This window comes from Suncus etruscus, chromosome 1, assembly GCF_024139225.1.
Source record: "Suncus etruscus isolate mSunEtr1 chromosome 1, mSunEtr1.pri.cur, whole genome shotgun sequence".
Taxonomy (NCBI): Eukaryota; Metazoa; Chordata; class Mammalia; order Eulipotyphla; family Soricidae; genus Suncus; species Suncus etruscus.
In genome coordinates this window covers 70,449,417-70,469,152 of record NC_064848.1, presented here as the reverse complement: position 1 = coordinate 70,469,152, position 19,736 = coordinate 70,449,417, and the positions used below count along the sequence as shown (strand labels likewise).

General features: G+C 44.2%; 1 protein-coding gene across 2 annotated transcripts in view; it reads left to right on the top strand.

The window, feature by feature from the left end:
* Positions 1–3,570: 3,570 nt before the first annotated feature.
* KANK1 (KN motif and ankyrin repeat domains 1) overlaps positions 3,571–19,736 on the top strand; it is a 29,402-nt gene continuing 13,236 nt past the window's right edge. For both annotated transcript variants that reach the window (XM_049773059.1, XM_049773051.1), the window contains exon 1: positions 3,571–6,232. In XM_049773059.1, coding sequence (XP_049629016.1) covers positions 4,006–6,232 — 2,227 coding nt within the window. In that variant the 5' untranslated portion in view covers positions 3,571–4,005. The remainder of the gene's footprint in view (positions 6,233–19,736) is intronic.

Below are 19,736 nucleotides of genomic sequence, written 5' to 3'. Positions count from 1 at the left end.
AAACCCTGAGCGCCGCCAGGTGTGACCCAAAATCCTAAATAAATAAATAAATAAAAATAGTGCCCCTAGGGCCTGGAGCATAGTACAGCAGGTAGGGTTTTGTCTTGCATGTCCTCTACCTGGGTTTGATCCTATGCACCCCCCCTCCCAATTTTTTTTTTTTTTTTTGGTTTTTTTGGTTTTTGGGTCACACCCGGCAGCGCTCAGGGGTCACTCCTGGCTCTACGCTCAGTAATCGCTCCTGGCAGGCTCGGGGGACCATATGGGATGCCGGGATTCGAATTGATGACCTTCTGCGTGAAAGGCAAACGCCTTACCTTCATGCTATCTCTCCGGCCCCTCCAATTTTTTTTTTAATACAATAGTGTCACTAGATGGTGAGCTGACTTGTTTATTCATAGGACATTAAGCACATTACCTTCTTTTGGAAAGGGAGTGGGATGTTGGAGGTGGGGTTGCCAGAATCACACCCAGTGAGTAGGGGTGCGTGCGGGGGTTGGGGAGAATAACCTAACTCAGGACCTGACCCTGGACTTACCACTTGAGCCACATTCCCGGCCTAGAAAAATGGGTGGCTCTGCTTTAACAGGTGAAGATGGATACATGCGTAGGGAGTGCCCGCGTGATCGTTCCAGCCAAATTCCAGGCTGTTTGTTGCCTTGCAGAGCTGGGAGCCTGGGGCCTCTTGGCCTGACCGAAACAACAGTGCGGCTGATTGTGCGGCTCCTTTCCTTTGGCGACAGTCAGAGGCCACTTAGCGTCCGCAACGGTACCCAAGGCCCTTCCCGGGCCTAGCTAGGCTGTCGCGGTGGCAGCAGTGTTAGCGGAGTTGAAATTGACCCGCGCACCTTTTTCAAAATCTCCCGGCTTCCTGTTGGGAGCCCCGAGCGGGGCGTGGCTGGGCCCTGGGGCGGGGCGTGGGCGGAGCCGGCGGGGCGCAGAGGCTCTTCATTGGTGCGAGCTTGGCCAATGGGGATCGCGCGTGCCAGGGCCAAGTTTTCCCTGGAGGTCGCGCCCCGGGCCCGGTGCGGAGAGCGGGGCGGGCGCCGGGGCGGGCTGGGTGCGCAGCTGGCGAGCCGGAGCGCGGGGCGCCTGGCCCGGGTGGGAAGTGCGTGCGTGTCCTGCGGACCCGCGGGAGCCGGGTAGGTCGGTGGAGCGGGGCGCTTGGTGGAGGTCCGGGGAGGGTGGCGACTGTTGCGCGGCGCGTGGGGGTGGCTGACACCCGATCCTGCTGCTGCTGTCTCGCTGCGCTGCCGGAATCTCAGGCAGCCCTTGCAAACAGGTCGGGCTGCATATTTGGAGCGAGTGTGTTGTCTGTCCCATGTGGAGTGAGAAAGAGAGAGAGAGAGAGAGAGAAAAGACTGGATGCGGTGTGTTCTTGCGTGAACGCACCAAAGTTTTCCCTCCTGGCTCTTCAGCCTCTACTTACCCTTTCTTGGCTTACTAGAAACCGGTGGGTGCTGAGTCCGCTTTGCAAGAGAATTCTCTCTCCTTCCTTCCTTCCTTCCTCCCTTCCCTGCGCTGGGAATCGCAAAAACAAAAAGCCTTCTGTGTCATAGCTGGAACGATTTTCTATCCAGACACCAAGCACCTTTTTTTGTATTCTTATATTTGGAGATCTTTATATATATATATATATACTTTTCTTGCCACCTTCTCCAAGAAAAAGCGGGCTCGTGGAGGGCAAACGTTCTACAAAAGTGTTCAGCCATCAGTACATGATGATGCACGCAGGGGCTAGGACAGGCTGGCAGTCAGGCCAACCAGTGGTCTGCAATAGCACCTTGACAGCTGTTGGGGTTGGGAAGGAAGGTTCATGCCCAGGATGAAGGCAATGGGTACCACCAATGTCCTCGTTGCGCATGAGTGCTTTCTTTTCTTTTCTTTTCTTTTTTTTTTTTTTTTTTTTTTTTAATGTAGAGCCTGTTGTAATGCTTGGAAACCATTTTACTGGGGCTGGAGAAGGAATAACCAGTAAGCTTGCCTTGCTAGTCGTCCACTCAGGTCTATTTGGGCATCTCATACAGGGTCCCTTGAGTCTCCAGGTGTGATCACTGAGCACAGAGCCAGGAAAATGTCCCGCGTACAACCAGGTGGCACATAAAATAAATAAGTAAATAGGAAACTTAAAATTGAAGGAAAAAAGAAAAACAACATTACTTAATCCTACAGTTTCAAACAAACAAAAGCGGCCTTACTTTTTGACTGGAAATACATACATAGCTCAGTTCAGCAGCAAGTCTCTGCCTTGAAAGGCTCCTGTGTTTCCTTTTCTAAATGTTTGGTTTAGCCCGAAGTAGCATTTACCAAGTGCCACATGATCCTGTGTTTGGTTTATCCTTATTTTCGTTCTCTTTTGCATCTGTTTAGTTCTATCACAAATCCCACATAAGCTATTCTTGGGGCCAGTGAGTGTCCAGAAGTCAAAGGGAAGGAAACTTCCTCCTATCAGATTAGGGTATGGTTTGGTGTGTTTTTTAAATGGGAAAACACAGGGTAGAGTCTGTCCTTTGACCATGTCCTTGCACCCACACAGCTGGAGTTTATCATTGACTATCCCCTGTGTCCCAGCCTTCTCAACAAGAAAGGTTTCAAGGCAAATTGGGTTGTGGTCGAAGTGGTCAGGCCTCTTTCTCTGTCTTTGTCTACCACCTAGAGAGGCTCAATATGTAGCAAAGCTGGAGGTGTGGGAACTCCTACTCTAGACTTCCTGGAGCTGACATGACTGTGTTATTCTAAATCAATTCACTTGTTGTGCCCGAGCGCATACACTTTATAACATAGATGTCCAGTGACTTGTCTGCACTGGAGGAACTGTTGGTGACTTTGAAAATTATTTATTTGAATGCTTTTAAATCTTATGGGTCACACCCGGCAGTGCTTAGGAGATACTCCTGGCTCCATGCTCAGAAATTGCTCCAGGCAGGCACAGGGCACCATATGGGACGCCTGGATTCGAACTGATGACCTTCTGCATGAAAGGCAAATGCCTTACCTCCATGTTATCTCTCCGGCCCCTCAAATCTTTTTAATGCATTCGTTTTACAAGGTGAAGTATTTATTGAGAATATACTATGTGCTTTATATTCTAGGTAAATATCCTATGAATTTACTATGTCTTTACAATAGCCTTCATTATATTCTTTTAACAACCTTAGAGAATAATGCTTTGTATCCGTTCTTACTGGGGGTTGGAGACACTGAATTTCTGATAAAGGCTTTTTGATTTTTTTATTTTTGGGCCACATCTGGAGGTGCTCAAGGGTTCCTCCTGACTCTGCACTCAGGAATAACTTTTGTAGGTTTAGGGGACCATATGGGATGCCAGGGATCAAACCCATGCTGGCCGCATGCAAGACAAATACCCTACCCTCTGAGGAATTTATAACTCATTGCTTCTTCCAGCTATTAAACTGTAGATCTAGGGTTAACTCCTCAGCCATACCAGCTTGCTACAGTTTGTACAAATTATGTATGCTAAAGTATGCACAAACATGCACAAATTGTAGTTTTGTTCTTTATATGTGTTATGTGACATTATAATGTAGTTCCTTTCTCTCCCCCTCAGGTAAAACAAATGAGGTCCTGAATGGAGACCATGATAAGGAACAGAAGGATCCTTATTTTGTGGAGACCCCCTATGGGTATCAGCTGGATTTAGATTTTCTCAAATATGTGGATGATATACAAAAAGGAAACACCATCAAGAAACTGAACATCCAGAAAAGGCGGAAACCATCTGTGCCATGCCGGGAATCAAGGACCACAGCTGCCCACCAAGGGCCGTGGACTTCCACTGAGTCCCTCTCCTCCTCCAACAGCGATGAGAGCAAGCAGTCCCCCAACTTTCTCCTAGCCAGAAGCCAAGTTCCTTCAGCGTCAGTCTCAAGACCCCCAGCCCCTCTAGAGACTTCACCCACTTTTCTTGCCATTCCAGAAAATCGGCAGTTACCTCCACCCTCACCCCAACTCCCAAAACACAATCTTCATGTCACCAAGACGCTAATGGAGACACGGAGAAGGCTAGAACAGGAACGTGTCACCATGCAGGTGGCCCCAGGTGAGTTCCGAAGGCCTAGACTGGCTAGTTTTGGGGGCCTGGGCTCAACGAGCTCACTCTCCTCCTTTATGAGCTCTGGAAACCACAATCCTGCCATGCATCAGCTTCAGAACGGCTATCAGGGCAATGGGGACTTTGGAGGCTATGCCCCAACTGCCGCCACCGCTTCTTCCATGGGAAGCTCTGTACGTCACAGCCCCCTGAGCTCGGGCATCTCCACTCCAGTGACCAATGTGAGCCCCATGCATCTGCAGCACATCCGGGAGCAGATGGCCGTGGCTTTGAAACGCCTCAAGGAGCTGGAAGAGCAAGTGCGAACAATCCCTGTGCTCCAGGTCAAGATCTCTGTCTTACAAGAGGAGAAGAGGCAACTGGCTTCCCAGCTTAAGAGCCAGAGAGCCGCAGCCCAGAACGATGCATGTGGCATGCGAAAACGGTCCTTCAGTGCGGGAAACGCCTCCCAGCTGGATCAGCTCTCCAGGGTCCGGAGGCGTGGTGGGGAATTATACATTGACTATGAGGAAGAAGAGATGGAAAGCGTAGAGCAGAGCACACAGAGGATAAAAGAGTTCCGGCAGCTCACTGCAGACATGCAGGCCCTGGAGCAGAAGATTCAGGACAGCAGCTATGAGGCCGCCCCAGAGCTCAGGGAGAATGGAGATTGCCAGACTCCCCAGTGCAGGTCTGTGGCTGTGGGGGTTGATGAAGCCATGGATGACATAATCGTGTACCACAGGAACTCTAGGTCTCGTAAGGATGCTGCTGTAGGGACAGCCATTGAATCAAAGGATCTGGGCATTAGCGTGACTGAGGCCATGCTTGGAGTAACGACAGAAGCAGATAAGGAAATTGAATTGCAGCAGCAGACCATCGAAGCCCTAAAGGAGAAGATCTACCGCCTAGAAGTGCAGCTTAAAGAAACCACACATGACAGGGAAATGACAAAACTCAAACATGAGCTGCAGGCTGCCGGGTCCAGGACAAAAGTAGATAAAGCCACCATGGCTCAGCCTCTTGTGTTTAGCAAAATGGTGGAGGCTGTGGTGCTGACTAGAGACCAGATGTCCGGCGATCACGTGGACAGAGTTGACGTGGGTGTGAGCACCTCTATACAGACCTGCAGCGTGGGCCTCCTCTGTCAGCCCAATTATAAGCACAAAGCTGTGGGACCCGAGCTACCCATGAACTTGTGGGTTGTTAAGGAAAGGGTGGAAACGAGTGACCGAGCTGCTGGGAGGGCTTTGGAGACCTCTGAGAAGAGTGTGGGCGTGGAAATCAGCATCTGTGAAACAGGCAGCAACACAGAAGAGTCTGTCAGTGGCTTGGCACTGTGTAAGAACAATCTGGATCTCAAAGATGTGCGGTCCATAGGCTGCGGCGACTGCTCCGTGCAGGTGACTGTCCGCCCTCTCCAGACGTACACTTCACGGGGTGTGAGCACCGAGGCAGTTAACCAAGTGGAAGCTGCTGTCATGGCCGTGCCTCATACCACAAGCCAGCACACCAGTACGGCTTTGGCACAAGTGAACCAGTTCACCAACACTGAGACGGCCACACTTACAGAATCTTGCACCAGCACCATCGTGAGCACTCTGGATAAACAGACCAACACCCAGGTTGTGGAGATGCGGACAGTGGCCGTGGGTGAAGGCCGAGTCAGGGATGTCAGCCCCTCTGTGAAAACACGGTCTGTGGGAGTGGGGACCATGCTCTCTGGCAGTGCTGGTTTTGACAGGCCATCGGCTGTGAAGACCAAAGAGTCAGGTGTGGGGCAGATAAACATTAGTGACAACTATTTAGTGGGGCTCAAGATGAGGACCATCGCTTGTGGACCTCCCCCATTGACTGTGGGGCCCACTGCCAGCAAGAGGAGTGTGGGTGTGGGGGATCAGCTTGTCGGAGAGTGGCTCGACAACCCCCAGCCTGCAACCCCTCCCGGAATGGTGACAGGTTTGGATCACTACATTGAGCTTGTCCAGAAACTCCTAGCAGAACAGCAGACGCTGCTGGCCGAGAATTATAGCGAACTGGCCGAAGCCTTTGGGGAACCCCACTCACAGATTGGCTCCCTCAATTCACAACTCATCAGCACCCTCTCCTCCATCAATTCCGTCATGAAATCGGCAAGCACCGAGGAACTGAGGAATGCTGACCTCCCGAAAATGACTATAGGTAAGATCACAGGGAGAGATGGGTGGCCTTCTGAGGGACCTGGGGATGAGGAAGAATGGGGTCCAGGTATTTCCAGGAAGTGTCCAGCTTTGGAGAACTGCTGAAACTTTGTCTTTGGAACTGTGAAGAAAACTCCAGAATAGTCAAGGTAGATAGAATGCAAACCAAGAACCAAAATCTGTAAGCAGCTCCCTAGATTTCTCTTTGATAGTTCCTTTGGCCTCTGGCTGAGAACTAAAAGTAGATGGAGAAATAACAAAGCAGTGTAGTCCAGTTTGGGATCATTTCTTTATTCTTTGTCTACCAGTTATTTTCATGCTCAATTTTTACAGAGTTATATAAGCCTGAAAATAGGGGCCAAAGCTGTAGCGCAGCGGTTGGCCCTTTGCCTTGCATGTGGCTGACCCAGGACGGACCTCGGTTCGATCCCCGGCATCCCATATGGTCCCCCAAGCCAGGAGCGATTTATGAGCACATAGTCAGAAATAACCCCTGAGTGTCACTGGGTGTGGCCCCCCCAAAAGAAAGAGTGGTATAAGCCTAAAATAAACTCCCATATTGTCTCTACCCACAGTTGCCAGCATGTTACATATATTAAATGCTGCCATGAAATGTTTATTATCAAAACTTGGACTTCATGAACAACTTCACAAATTTATAAACTCAGCCGAAGGGGATTGAATTCCTACCCTGTTTTAAGCATAGGTTTCAAAGAGAGTGAACCCAAAACCAAGCAGAGTCTGTGGCCTCTCGGTGCTAACATTCTAGGTGGGCTCAGGTAACAAGCAATCAACCTAAGAGAGTAAATAGTGGGGAGATGTGCTGTGGAGAAGAACATTCCTATATAGAACAGTGAAGTGGTGGTGATTGGAGTGGGTGCCTTTGAATTGAAATGGTTCTGGATGGTCTCTGTTAAGGTGATAGAACTCAGAAGAAGGAAGCCTTCTCTCACTGTTTCTTTGTTCTTGATGCTTACAGTTTTTCTTCTCATCCTTTCCTTTGCTCATTGAGATTCCTGCTCAGCCCTCTTTCTCCTTGAATGGAAGCAAAAACTGGGGCTGGAGAGAAATAGTATAGTGGGCAGGATGCTTACTTTGCATGTAGCCAACCCTAATTCTATCCCCAGGAATCCCTGAGCACTTCCAGGAGTGATCCCTGAGTGTAGAGCCAGGAGTAAGCCTGGAGCACTGGTTGGTATGGCCCCAAAACAAAACTAAATAAGTAAATGGAAGCAGTTAATTGAGAGATCACCCTGGGAGATTTTGTAACCGATTACTATTTCCCTGTGAGGTACACTAAAAACTATTTTCCCTGTTATCCACTGCCTGTGTTGGGGCCAATGACAGTACTTCAGATGAAAGGACTCGCCTTGCATGTAGTCAATCCAGATTCAATCTCAGGACACCAGTCTCCTGAGTTCTGCCAGAAATGCTCCCTGAGCACAGGACCAAGAGGAAGCCTTGAGCACTGCTGGGTGTGGAGCCCCTTCCCCTCAAAAAAACCTGCTGCCTATGTGTCTCTACTTTCATTCTCAGCTCTGGGCTCTTTGCATGACTGTCCTGTTCTAAATCAGCATAGCTGTGGAGAGGCTACCTATGTGTTCGGCCCAGGTGTGCAGCCAGCACCACAGGGTTTTTGTTGTTCTTGGTGGTGGTGCCAAACACTTTTCAAGTGTGGTTTCTTTTGTCAACATGCTAAATGATACTGTAAGGGTTGGAAGCTACAAAAAATTAATGCTCCCAACTGACCAGCTGCTCCATGTGAAATGAATACATACACTTCACATGATTTGTGTGATGCACCGTAAATTTAATTTTATGAGAAACTGAAAGTCTTTGTTCCCCTTAAAAGTCTAAAATGGTGGTGGTGAAAACGGACGGATACAGATGGTTTTCATATCTTCCTTGGTTTCCACCTTCCAGACCTGAGTTAGTGTTCCTTCTCAGAGACTGTGTTGAGAGACACATGGCCTGTTATGGAATAAGAAAGGAACCAGACAGTGGCAGCTGATGTAGGGTTTTGCATTTAGAAGTCTAATGAAGGGACAGGGGAGTCATTTTAGGTAAACAGGATTAAAATGACTTGTGGATCAAAACAATGTCTTCAGGAACTAATAATATGTCTGTTTCCACTTCTGTTTTAAAATCATGATGTCAGATGGTAAAGTCAAAATAAAGATCTCCAGACACAGATGGCCAGTGGATCATCCACTATAAAAACCTTTTCCTGCCATCCTTCCTCTGTCTCCCACCCCCAGACTGGTGGTTCTATTTCACATACTTGCTAGAAATATTCTGCTATCATACTGGAGTAATCTCCTCAACACCCTGAGCTTGGAGAACAGGGAAAAAAGTTTTGTCTGACTGTTTGGGAATATATTTTGGTCTATTTCCAGGCACGTTGACATTTTACACATCACTGTTTAAATCTGACCTTGCAAAGAGTCACCTAATTAATCAACTATAAAAGGCACAAAAGCCTATAGCGATATGTGAGCAAAAGTATAAATATTTACATAGCACTTACATGGTCATACTGCTAGCCCTGTAGAGCATCACAAAATCTGTGTGTGTGTGTGTGTGTGTGTGTGTGTGTGTGTGTGTGTGTGTGTGTGTGTGTGTGTGTGTGTGTGTGTGTATTTCTGTAATTCACGTTGCATATTTATTTTTTAAAAATACTAACTAAGAAATTTGGTTAGGAACACAGTCCAGGGCAAGTACTGAGTTTTCTTCTATGGGCTCAAAATGAAAGCAGCACAATACAGTAAACCAGAGACTCAACACATAAAAGCTGAGAAGAGGGACAGTCAGTCAGAATGCTTTCTGGATTTCTGTATTCAGTATTCCATATTACTCACATGGTCTAGAATATGTTCCTGGAGCAAAAGCATACTTTAGAAAGACATTCATACTATTTCAAACTTTTCTCCCCAAATACGACAGTAAAGAATTTTGGCTTGACATCTACTCCCCCAAATAAATAAGTATAATATATTACATATAATTATATATATAATATTATAATATATATAAAATAATCATTTATGTAAACCTTTGCATCTTGTGGGTGGGTGGATGCTGAAGTTTATTTAGAACTCAGAAGCCAAACAACTGGGTTTGAATTCTCTCTGCCTCAGGACAATTTGTCTTTGTTCCCGCACCAGATTGAAAGAAAGATCTAGTGATTCGATATGAGTAAAGCATTGGAAATAGTTTACAGCAAAGAGTATAAACACTCAATAAATGCTGGCTGTCATTGCTGTTACTGTTCTTAGTACTTCCAGAAATGGAAATGTACATAGAGGATAAAGTGCCAAACCAAAATTGTTCTATGGTTTTTAATCTTAAAATTTCCTCCGGTTATTCTATCTGGCTATTGCTTCTTTCTCCCCACAGTCACCGTACCTTTCCAACTGACAATTTAGTCAAGATTTTTTAAATCTAGAGAGTAAAAAGAGCCAGCAAAATAAGTAGAGTTAGTTTTCAGTCACTTGCTCTGAATCTTTCAAAGCTCAAAAGAAAGCTTAAATTAAATGTAATCATTATAATCCAATCCACAGAATTCCTTTTAGTTTTTTTCCCTAGGATTAAAGATAGGATGAGTATTACTTTTTACTAAGGAAATGAGTGTGTTTGTTTTTGTTTTTGTTTTTAGCAATGTCAAGTGCCTGAAATAGTCTGTTAGAATCATTAATGATGATTCTAATCAATAGTTCAGAAGAAAATAAGGTTGTGAAACCTTCCCATATGCTCTCAAGAAGTAGCCTTCGGGTAGATGTAGAGGAATGTATGTAGCAGTTATATGATTTCAGTCATGTAAAGAACATCCCCCCTTCACCAGTGCAACTTTCCCACTACCAATGTCCCAAATATCCCTCACACCACACCACACCACCCACACCTGTACTCAAATAGGCTTTCTAATTTCCTCATTCATTCACATTGTTAGGATAGTTCTCGATGTAGTTATTTTAGAGGCACGTTTTTTAAACAAAATTTGGTTCATCTATGTACTTTTCATTTAAAACATTCACGAGCAATTTTTTTTTAAGTTTTAAAAGGTGCTATACATACTTGATGCAACTTGAATTGGGGTTGACCCATGAAGTATTCCATAAAGTTTTCCAGTTACATGTAATTTTTCATGCATATAATTAAATTGTCATGGAATGAAAAAGGTAAGAAGAAATAGGTTTATGTTCTTACAGATCTTAGGGGAAATATACATTTGTTCTTCCTATAAATCGGTTGTTATTTTAATTTAAGAAATTTTTTTTTGTTTTGCTTTTTTTTTTAATGGAGAGAAGAAAGAACAGAGAAAGTTCTAGAGAAATATTCTGCAGGTAAAAATACTCTTAAAGTATTGAGAAACATAAGCAAAACTGTAACTTGTGCTTTCTAGAAAATTCATCTTCCCTACGAAGAGAACTGCTCTTTAATTCAACTTCCATATTTATACTGTTTGTTACTTTAGGTTTGTTTTAAAAAGGTTTATGAACTTGAAGTCATTCCCATATTTGTAAAAGTAACTTTGTTGATAGTGATCTGAGCCAAAGCCAAAGTATGAAAATCAAGTTATTGAAGATTCTAGTTTACTTTCTTCTAATCCAGTTTTTCTACTATACGTTTTTTAATCACTATTTGAACAAATAAATGTTCCACAGCATCAAACAGATGCAAATAGACTATTTCTGGGTCCCTTCATGGTTTAGTGGAAGGCCTCTGGCCTGCAAGAATTTTGCAGGATCACTCCAAAAAGGTATTCTGGGCTGCCTTGTCCAGTGTAATGAGAGGGTTGGATTAGATTTTTCTTGCTTAAGGCTTCTTTTCAAGAATTGCTCTATAAAAGGAACTTTTTGCCAGGGTGTTCAACAGATTTATCTGGATAGCTTTTATTTCCCTAAAACTTCATAGATTTCCTACAACACCCACTCCCCTCACCCTCTACACACAGACCTCCCTCCCCTCCCCCAGGCATGCTCAGCCCTAATTCAGGAGAGGAATTCTTGGAATCTACTGCCTTGATTCCAGTGAAGCTTCTTATCTTAGTCCAGAGTCCACAATTTCATGAACAATTTTGTGTTTGGAATCTTTTGTAAAGAAAGTGTGTCATTTTGGTTAGCCTCTCAAAAGGGATTGCTGACCATCTTAAAGATGGAAATTATCTGTCCAGAGCGATAGCACAGCAATAGGGCATTTGCCTTTGCACGTTGTCAACCCAAGATGAACCTGGGTTCAATCTGACATTCCATATGGTCCCCCAAGCCTGCCAGAAGCAATTTCTAAGCGCAGAGTCCTGAGTGCCACTGGGTGTGCGTCCCCCCCAAATAAAAAGTTTACCAATTACAAATTACCAATGAAGGGGCTGGAGCGATAGCATGTGGCTCATCTAGAACTGACCTCGGTTCCATCCCATATGGTCCCCTGAGCCAGGAGCGATTTCTGAGCTCATAGCCAGGAGCAGCCCCTGAGCATCACAGGGTGTGGCCCAAAAAAGCAAAACAAAAACAAAAAAATTACCAATGAAGAACACATCTTTATTGGGAAGAAAGGCCCTTCCATTATGAGAAAAACAAGTGTTATAAGGATTGTCTGTTGCCTAGCACTTTTTGTTGAGTCCTTGAGGGGACTTTTGTGTGAAAAGCTTTTTTTTTGGGGGGGGGGGTTTGGTTTAGGGGACCACACCCTGCAGTGCTCATGGCTTACTCTGGTTTATCGATCAGGGATCACTCCTGGTGGGGGTTAGAGGACCATGGGGTGCTGGGGATCGAACCCGGGTTAAGGCCATTCACGACAAGTTCCTTAATCCTTGTACTCTCTAGCCCAAATTTTTTAATATTTTACGCAGAAAGTGTCTCGTTTTAAATAGGCATGAGTGAGATGCACATGCACTGTGGGAGATTGTTTATTCAACACAATCAAAGATAAGCTGCTTGTCTCTGGCTAGAGCAACAGATGAGTCATTTCAAACCACACTGGGTACAGTCACTAATGACAGAGGTTATTTTGGATATCGGACAATGGAGACCACTGCTTATTTTTCACCAAACAGCAAGTCTTTCATGACTTCTCTGGTTTGCTCTATCTCTTTCTCTTCCTCAGATTTACTGACAGTATGTATTGAGTGGCCATCATATAGACCTAGGGTGGTATTGCAACAAGGAAAACATTAATGAGTCCATTATTCCTCAAAGATTTTACATCTCACTTGAGAACCAAGACATGGATGCCAGAAATATACATGGTAGCTTGTATTTGCTCATCACCAAATAATATATTAACAGCAGTGAAAGAGTTCAGCTGAAATCACATATTCTGAGGCCTAGAGAGAAAAAGAGCGCTCTTAGATGTATCTGGAAAAATCAAAAATCACTTCTGCTTAACCCAACTAGATTTAAAGCTGCCCCTCAGTGTGAGTTTTCTAGGTTCTGGGGTCATGAGTGATTAATTGTGAGTAGGATTATTGCAGTCGAGAACATGATCATTTATTTATGCTAGCATTTTGATCCCTCCTTATCCACTACTTTTAAACACATTTGTCTAATGTGTTCCCAGGAAGATATTTTTGTGTTTTGGTTTAGTTTGGTTTTTGGTTTTGGGGCTACACCGACAGCGCTCAGGGATTATTCCTGGATCTGAGTTTAGAAATCACTCCTGGAAGGTTCGGGGGACCATATGAGATAGTGGGGATAGAAGCTGGGTCAGCCAAGATTGAGGCAAATGCCTTACCCTGTGTGCTATTGGTCCAGCCCCCCAGGAGGATTTTTAAATGGCCCTAGAAATTAAGCCAAGGCCAGACTCTGTCCATTTAACTTTTTTTTTTTTTTCTGGTTTTTGGGCCACACGTGGTGACGCTCAGAGGCCACTCTGGCTATGCACTCGGAAATTGCTCCTGGCTTAGATGCCGGGAATCGAACCAAGGTCTGTCCTAAATCAGCCGTGTGCAAGGCAAACACCCTACCGCTGCGGTGGTTCTGATCCCCCATTTAACATTTTATCTCTCGATTCAGTTGCTATTTGTGGTCACAATGCATTGGCATTTATGCTGAGTTATGAGAGATGATTCTTGAAATGGAAAGCTATTTTTCCTGTCTCCAAAGCTACATGTGTCCCCCCACCCCACCCCAAAAAGAAGTATGTACCAAGAAAAAAAGATGAATCTTTGCGAATCATTTCTACTATCTATTTCCCAAACCAATATTGGGGCAAAAATGGATGGTTCCTGTTCATGTCCTTATTCTTTAAGAATAAAACAAGGTATCATTTTAGATTCTTGTTGATTTCTTATTTATATGTGCAAAAAATACCTAAATTGAATACTTTGGAAAAATCCGAATTTCAGTCTTACTTCCTTTTGGGGGAAGAAGGAAGAACTCTTGGTGCTCAGGGCACACCTTGATAGAATCTGGAACTCCCTCTAGCAATGGGTGTGCTCCAGCCCTTTGAACCATCTTCCAGCCCCTCCTGCCTTTTTGAGAAATAAACTAGATACCGGTAAATATTTATTTAAAAATAGCCAAAGGTTGACCAGAGAGATAACATGGAGGGTAGGGCATTTGCCTTGCATGCAGAGGGATGGTGGTTCAAATCCGGCATCCCATATGGTTCCCCGAGCCTGCCAGGAGCAATTTCTGAGCGTAGAGCCAGGAGTAACCCCTGAGCACTGCCGGGTGTGATCCCCCACCCCCCAAAAAATAGCCACAGGTGGGGCCGGAGCAACAGCCCGGTGAGTAGGGCACTTGCCTTGCATGTAGTCAACCCAGATTCGATACCCGCCATCCCTATAGTCTCTCACCCCATCCAATCCAAGTTTGCCAGGAGTGATTCCTGAGCACAGAGCCAGGAGTAAGCCCTGAGCACTGCTGGGGATGACCCAAACACAAACTAACCAAAAAGAGCCAAGGGTACAGGTATGTAGTTCAAATGGCAGAGCACATGTCTTGCTTGTACAAGGTCCTGAGTTTGAAGCCTGACTCTGTTATGAACCATTCCCATTGTGCTTGGAAACCACAATAATGAAAAAAAAATATAACAAGTTACGATGTCTAGCAGAATTGTTGGCATATTAGCCTAGTTAATTAGCTCGCCACACTGTTCTCAGGGCATTTCAGAAAGCAGCTTGATAAATTAAAATAACAGTTTACTACACCAAATTGGAACATGTAAACAGAATAATTTTAATCTTTGCAATCAGTTTTCTAATGAATTTAGAGAGATGTACTTCTAGATACAGCCAACTAATACTCATCAAGATAGATAAATGTCACAGAGGAAATTGGATGTGGTCTCTTCAAAAATTTATTCAAAACTATCTTATCTTCAAAAACTATCTTATAAATCCATTTGCTTTTAACTTTTTTGTTTGTTTTTGCTCTTAACTTTTAATATCAAGTGTGAGGTTCTAATTTTTGTTATTTTTCAGTATAATTTGCTTCCTCAAATTATTCACACGTAAGACAGTAAGTGTGCCTCAGAATTAGAATTAAGACTTAAAAAATAGTCCTTTTTCTCCAACACTAGGATTTCTGTCACTTGCTGTCTCTATCCTCACTAATGTGACTAAGTCAATAAAATGAAGTCCTTGTTTGCTTGATATTATGGCCACTGTAGAACTGAATTAAAAGCCAAAGGTTTTGGGGCCAGAGATAGCACAGCGGTAGGGCGTTTGCCATGCAAGAGGCAGACCCAGGACAGACAGTGATTCAATCCTTGCATTCCATATGGTCCCCCGTGCCTGCCAGGGCTGATTTCTGAGCACAGAGCCAGGAGTAACCCCTGAACGCTGCTAGGTATGGCCCAAAAAGCCAAAGGTTTTGCATAGTTCCCCCTATACTGTTCCCCAACTCCTCTTGGTACTCCTGATGGAAGCTTCTCCCTTGGTCTCAGTGCCAGGATTCTGCAAGTGCTCTGTGATTGCTGCTCTTCCTTCATAGAAGTTTCTGAATTTCTACCATTAGTGATTCAGGGATGGCAACTCAAACACATTTATTCCTAAGAGTTCATGTGGTCCAGGTTGATGGATTGAAACCAGAGAGAAGTATAAACTCTTCTTTTCAGGAAGGAAGGAAGATACTGGAGGAGATATTTGAAATTGAGAAAATAGGGCTGGGTGTGTGTTTTGGTCTAGAAGTGTTGGAGATTTTTTTTTTTTAAGAAGTGTTGAAGATGTTGAGGGAAAAAGCTCTCTCTTCTCAGAGGAGTCGTATCACAGAACAAAGATTGCAATGGACATAGAATTGGAGGCAGCTCTTTAAAAAAGAAACCGGGTAGAAGCACTCTGAAAGGTGCTGAAATTCTATGCCTGTCGAATTTGTGTCTTCAGTTATCTGAGTGAAGTAGTTAAACTTCTTCCTCAGGCAAGATAACTTAGTCTATACAGATCTTAATTAGGGAAAGTTTAAAAGTCCTAGTTTATGGGACCAGGTATTAACTCAGTGGCCTAATGTGTGCTTTGCAGATGAGCAACCCCAGGGTTTACACCTATACCTGCCAGTCCCTACCACATCTCCCCCCACACCCCCCTTGGCCTCTTCCCTACCTTGCTAAGCAGGTAAAGTACAAAGTGGCCACTAGAGAGAAAATCTGGAAAAGGAAGACTAGGGGTTTATGGGTTGTCTATATTTTTAGACATGTTCTGTATCTAATAAGGGAGTTTCTGCAGGTATCTCCATTCACCAGATTTTATTCTTAAACTACACCTCATTTTCTTGTGTATAAACTATACTTTAATATCTTAAATATAGTCTTTGGGTGGAGGGAGACTCATTGGTCTACACCTGGTAGTACTCAGGGATTATTCCTGATGCTATAAGCCTGTCCTATGTGCTGTCTGGCCCCTAAAAGGAGTATTTTCAAAAAGAATATTGAATACCCAAAACTGTTATTAACAACTTTATAAATCTAGGTACCTTTTTTTTTTTTTTTTTTAAGAAAATAATGGCAGAACAAAAGATCTAGTTCACAGTGTTGTTGTGCATGCTTGGCATGCTCAGGGTCACGAGTTTGATCCCAGCACCAGATGTACCATACTGCAGGGCCAGAATAACTCCATATCATAGGTCTACAGTACTGAACCAAGTATGGTCAAGTATTGATGGCCATGGCTTTAGCCATTGGCACCTAAAAGGAGGGTGCCCCAATAAGTAAGGCAAAAGGGGTCTGAGAAACTAGTACCTTCCAGCCTTGCATACCCATTTGACCTTATTTGTCCTTGTGCCTCTCATCCCCAATGGCTGGTCCCTGAGTACCTCCAGGATGTTTGTTCCCAGTAGCCAGTATTAATAGGAGCTGGTTAGGTTACCAGGGCCCCGAGCACTGTTTTGGTAGACTCCTAAAGTGAAAATGTATTTTGTTTTGTTTTAAATTTTAAAAAGGTAAACTATGACTAACTTAAAAACCATAGAAATATATGATTGAAATTTAGATTGAAACATACTTTATCAGTTTTAAGGGAACATTGAAATTTTTAATATTGACCAAATATATGATGATCTTATTTTTTTTATTTAGTAGCTTTTCTATTAAAGTTAATTTTGTTCAGGCCCATACCTGAAGTGCTCAGGCTTACTTCTTGTTTTGTTTTGGGTTTTTTGGGGCAACACCCAGTGACGCTCAGGGGTTACTACTGGCTATGTGCTCAAAAATTGCTCCTAGCTTGGGAGACCGTCTGGGACACCGGGGAATCGAATGGCGATCTGTCCTAAGCTGGCACCGGCAAGGCAGGCACCTTAACATTCCGTGCCACTGCTCTGGCCCCTCAGGCTTACTTCTGACTTTGTGCTCAAGGATCACTCTTGCTGGTTCTGTTGGGGATCAAATCAGGGTCATCCACATGCAAGGCAAACACCTTAGATATTCACTAAATTTAAAAATGTTGGTTCTGGCCCAGCTCTGTGGCCTCAGGCAAATCACTGAAACTACGTGGCCTTCATAATTCCCAGCTTGACTATATGAGAATTAAGATTCAGATGAGCTCTAGAGTCTCACTTTAAACATTCTACCTCCCTCCACCCTTTTTTATTAGAGTGCCAGTGTTTCAAACCAGTATTTTTCAAACCGGACTGCCAGCATCAAAATCACTGGGGTATCATCAGTAAAGAGTCACAAATGCCCACACCAGGCCCCCTCCCAGACCACAGTGATTGTCGGGCTAATGCTAGATCTTTATTTTAAAAAATATCCTAGATCATCCTTTTTGTTATTTGTTTTTTGGTTTTTTGTTTTTGGGGGCCACACTCTGTGACACTCGGGTTACTCTTTGCGCTCAGAATTTGTTCCTGGCTTGGGGGACCATATGGGACAGTGGGGGATCGAACCGTGGTCCATCCTAGGCTCGTGTGGGCAAGGCAGATGCCTTACAGCTTGTGCCACTGCTCTGGCCACAGAGCAGATACAAAGAAGAAAATTATAATAATTCATAGTTCTTTTTGGAGGGAGAGAATCTGAGCCACACCTGGGAGTCCTCCTAGCTCTGTGCTCAGGAGATGCTCAGGGGACCATTAGGTATGAGGTATCAAATGCAGGCCTCCTGCATGCAAAGCATCTCTCTCTAGCCCCAAACAATCTGTCAGTCTTTTCTGTAAACAGATTTGTTGCTTATTCTAATCTTGATCTAATACATATATATACAGATGTAATTATTTACTAAAATAATTTGTCTTCTCTATACTATTTTATAGCTTTTCTTCAAAACTTCATCCTTTTGTGTTCATATATGCCTGCTGGCGCTGTCATCTTTTATAGCTAAGTTCTTTTCAGTCCATGAATAGATGAGTATCATCACATTTCACTGCATTATCACAGATTTGATTGCCAAAATTTTGTCCAAAAATGGGGGAGGTACTTTTTTTTTAATTGTACCTATGTTACTTAAAAATAGAATGTTAAAATTATCTGGTGAAATACTCTGGATAAAAAAGCAATCTAAAAGTTGTGGTAAAAAGAAACTAAGTCCAAATGAATGACACTATTTTGACTTGTTCACCTACTGAGACAGTCACACCAATTATCAGATCCCTCTGGGAGGGTATGAAAGTGGACTGTAAGGAATCAGCAAAAAAACATTTTTAGCCTGCGCTAGCCTTGGACGGACCGTGGTTCGATCCCCCGGTGTCCCATATGGTCCCCCAAGCCAGGAGCAACTTCTGAGCACATAGCCAGGAGTAACCCCTGAGCGTTACCGGGTGTGGCCCAAAAACCAAAAAAAAAACAAACATTTTTAGTTAGGGAGATGAGAGAAGGCTTGGGAGAGGGAGTAACAGGTGGGTTTGATCATGTGTAAATGGGAGAGAAGGTTCAATTCAGGTAGAAGAACGTCTCTTTAAAGCCTGCTCCATGGAGAGGAAGAGACCCCCTGGTACCAGGACTGGCTCCTTGTAGCCAAGAAGGAACTTTGCACATTGGTGGCAGGAAATGTACACTGGTGAAAGTTTTTGTACATTGTATGACTGTAACTCAGTCATGAACAGATGTATCTGTGTGGGGGGGGGGACTATTATGAACACCCTTGTTACCGTGGTTTTTAAATTTAAAAAAAAAAAAGCATAGAAGAGTCGAAGTGGGGTTGGAGAGGGAGGCTGGGACCAGTGCAGAGGTCTGGAATACCCAGATACCATCTTCAGTGTGGTCTAATTTCTTGGGGTTTTATAAAACTTTGTTGTAGCTGGATCAAGTAAAAGGTGTTGAGCAGAGAGTAGGAGTCTTTCTGTACAGCAGTGGGTAAGTCAGGAATGGCCAAGAGTCCCAAACAGGCAGGATACCACACTGATGTCTGAACCCAGGCTAAGTGGTAGAAGCCAGAGAGAAGAGAAGAGAACATCTAAGAGCAGAGTAAGCATACTAAGCCTCAACAGGGCCAGATGTGGGGGACAGGAAAGAGTCAGGGCAGGCATTGGGAGGACTGAGTTTGGTGACTCAGGAAGTAGTGCTGCGTATATAAAAGGAAGGTAAGCATTTGGGAAAAGAACAAGTAGCAAGACTTGGATAAACAGTTTAGCCTTTGGGGTCTGGTCTTAGCATCACTGGCTCACTTCCATTTCCTTCCTTGCAGCAAACAGTATGGCATGTGTCTGTAAGTGTGGCGGCCTTCAATCAGGGGCATCAAGTACCCAGACATCACAGCATTTGAAAGAGACGGGAACCCCAGAAGGAAGGTCTATCGGAGATCAGACGACCTTCCTTTCACAAGAAAATCCTCTGTGTCCAGTGAACCTGACCGACGACCAGATTGCCACTGGCCTCTACGGTAACTCTTCACTCTCAATCCACGCATTAGGATTATAGGTCCATTTTGCTAACTCCCACTTAGTACTGTGTTTACTATGTACTCAGACATTGCCCCCTAAAAAATGTTGATAACAGATGTTTGGTAGGAATGCCTAGAATAGCCTTCAATTGCTAAGGAATTTTGTGCCATCCTTAAAGAAAAACTCATCTGATTTTGTTAATCGCAAAATATTTTATTTTTGTTTGTTTGTTTTGGGGGGCCACACCTGGCAGTGCTCAGG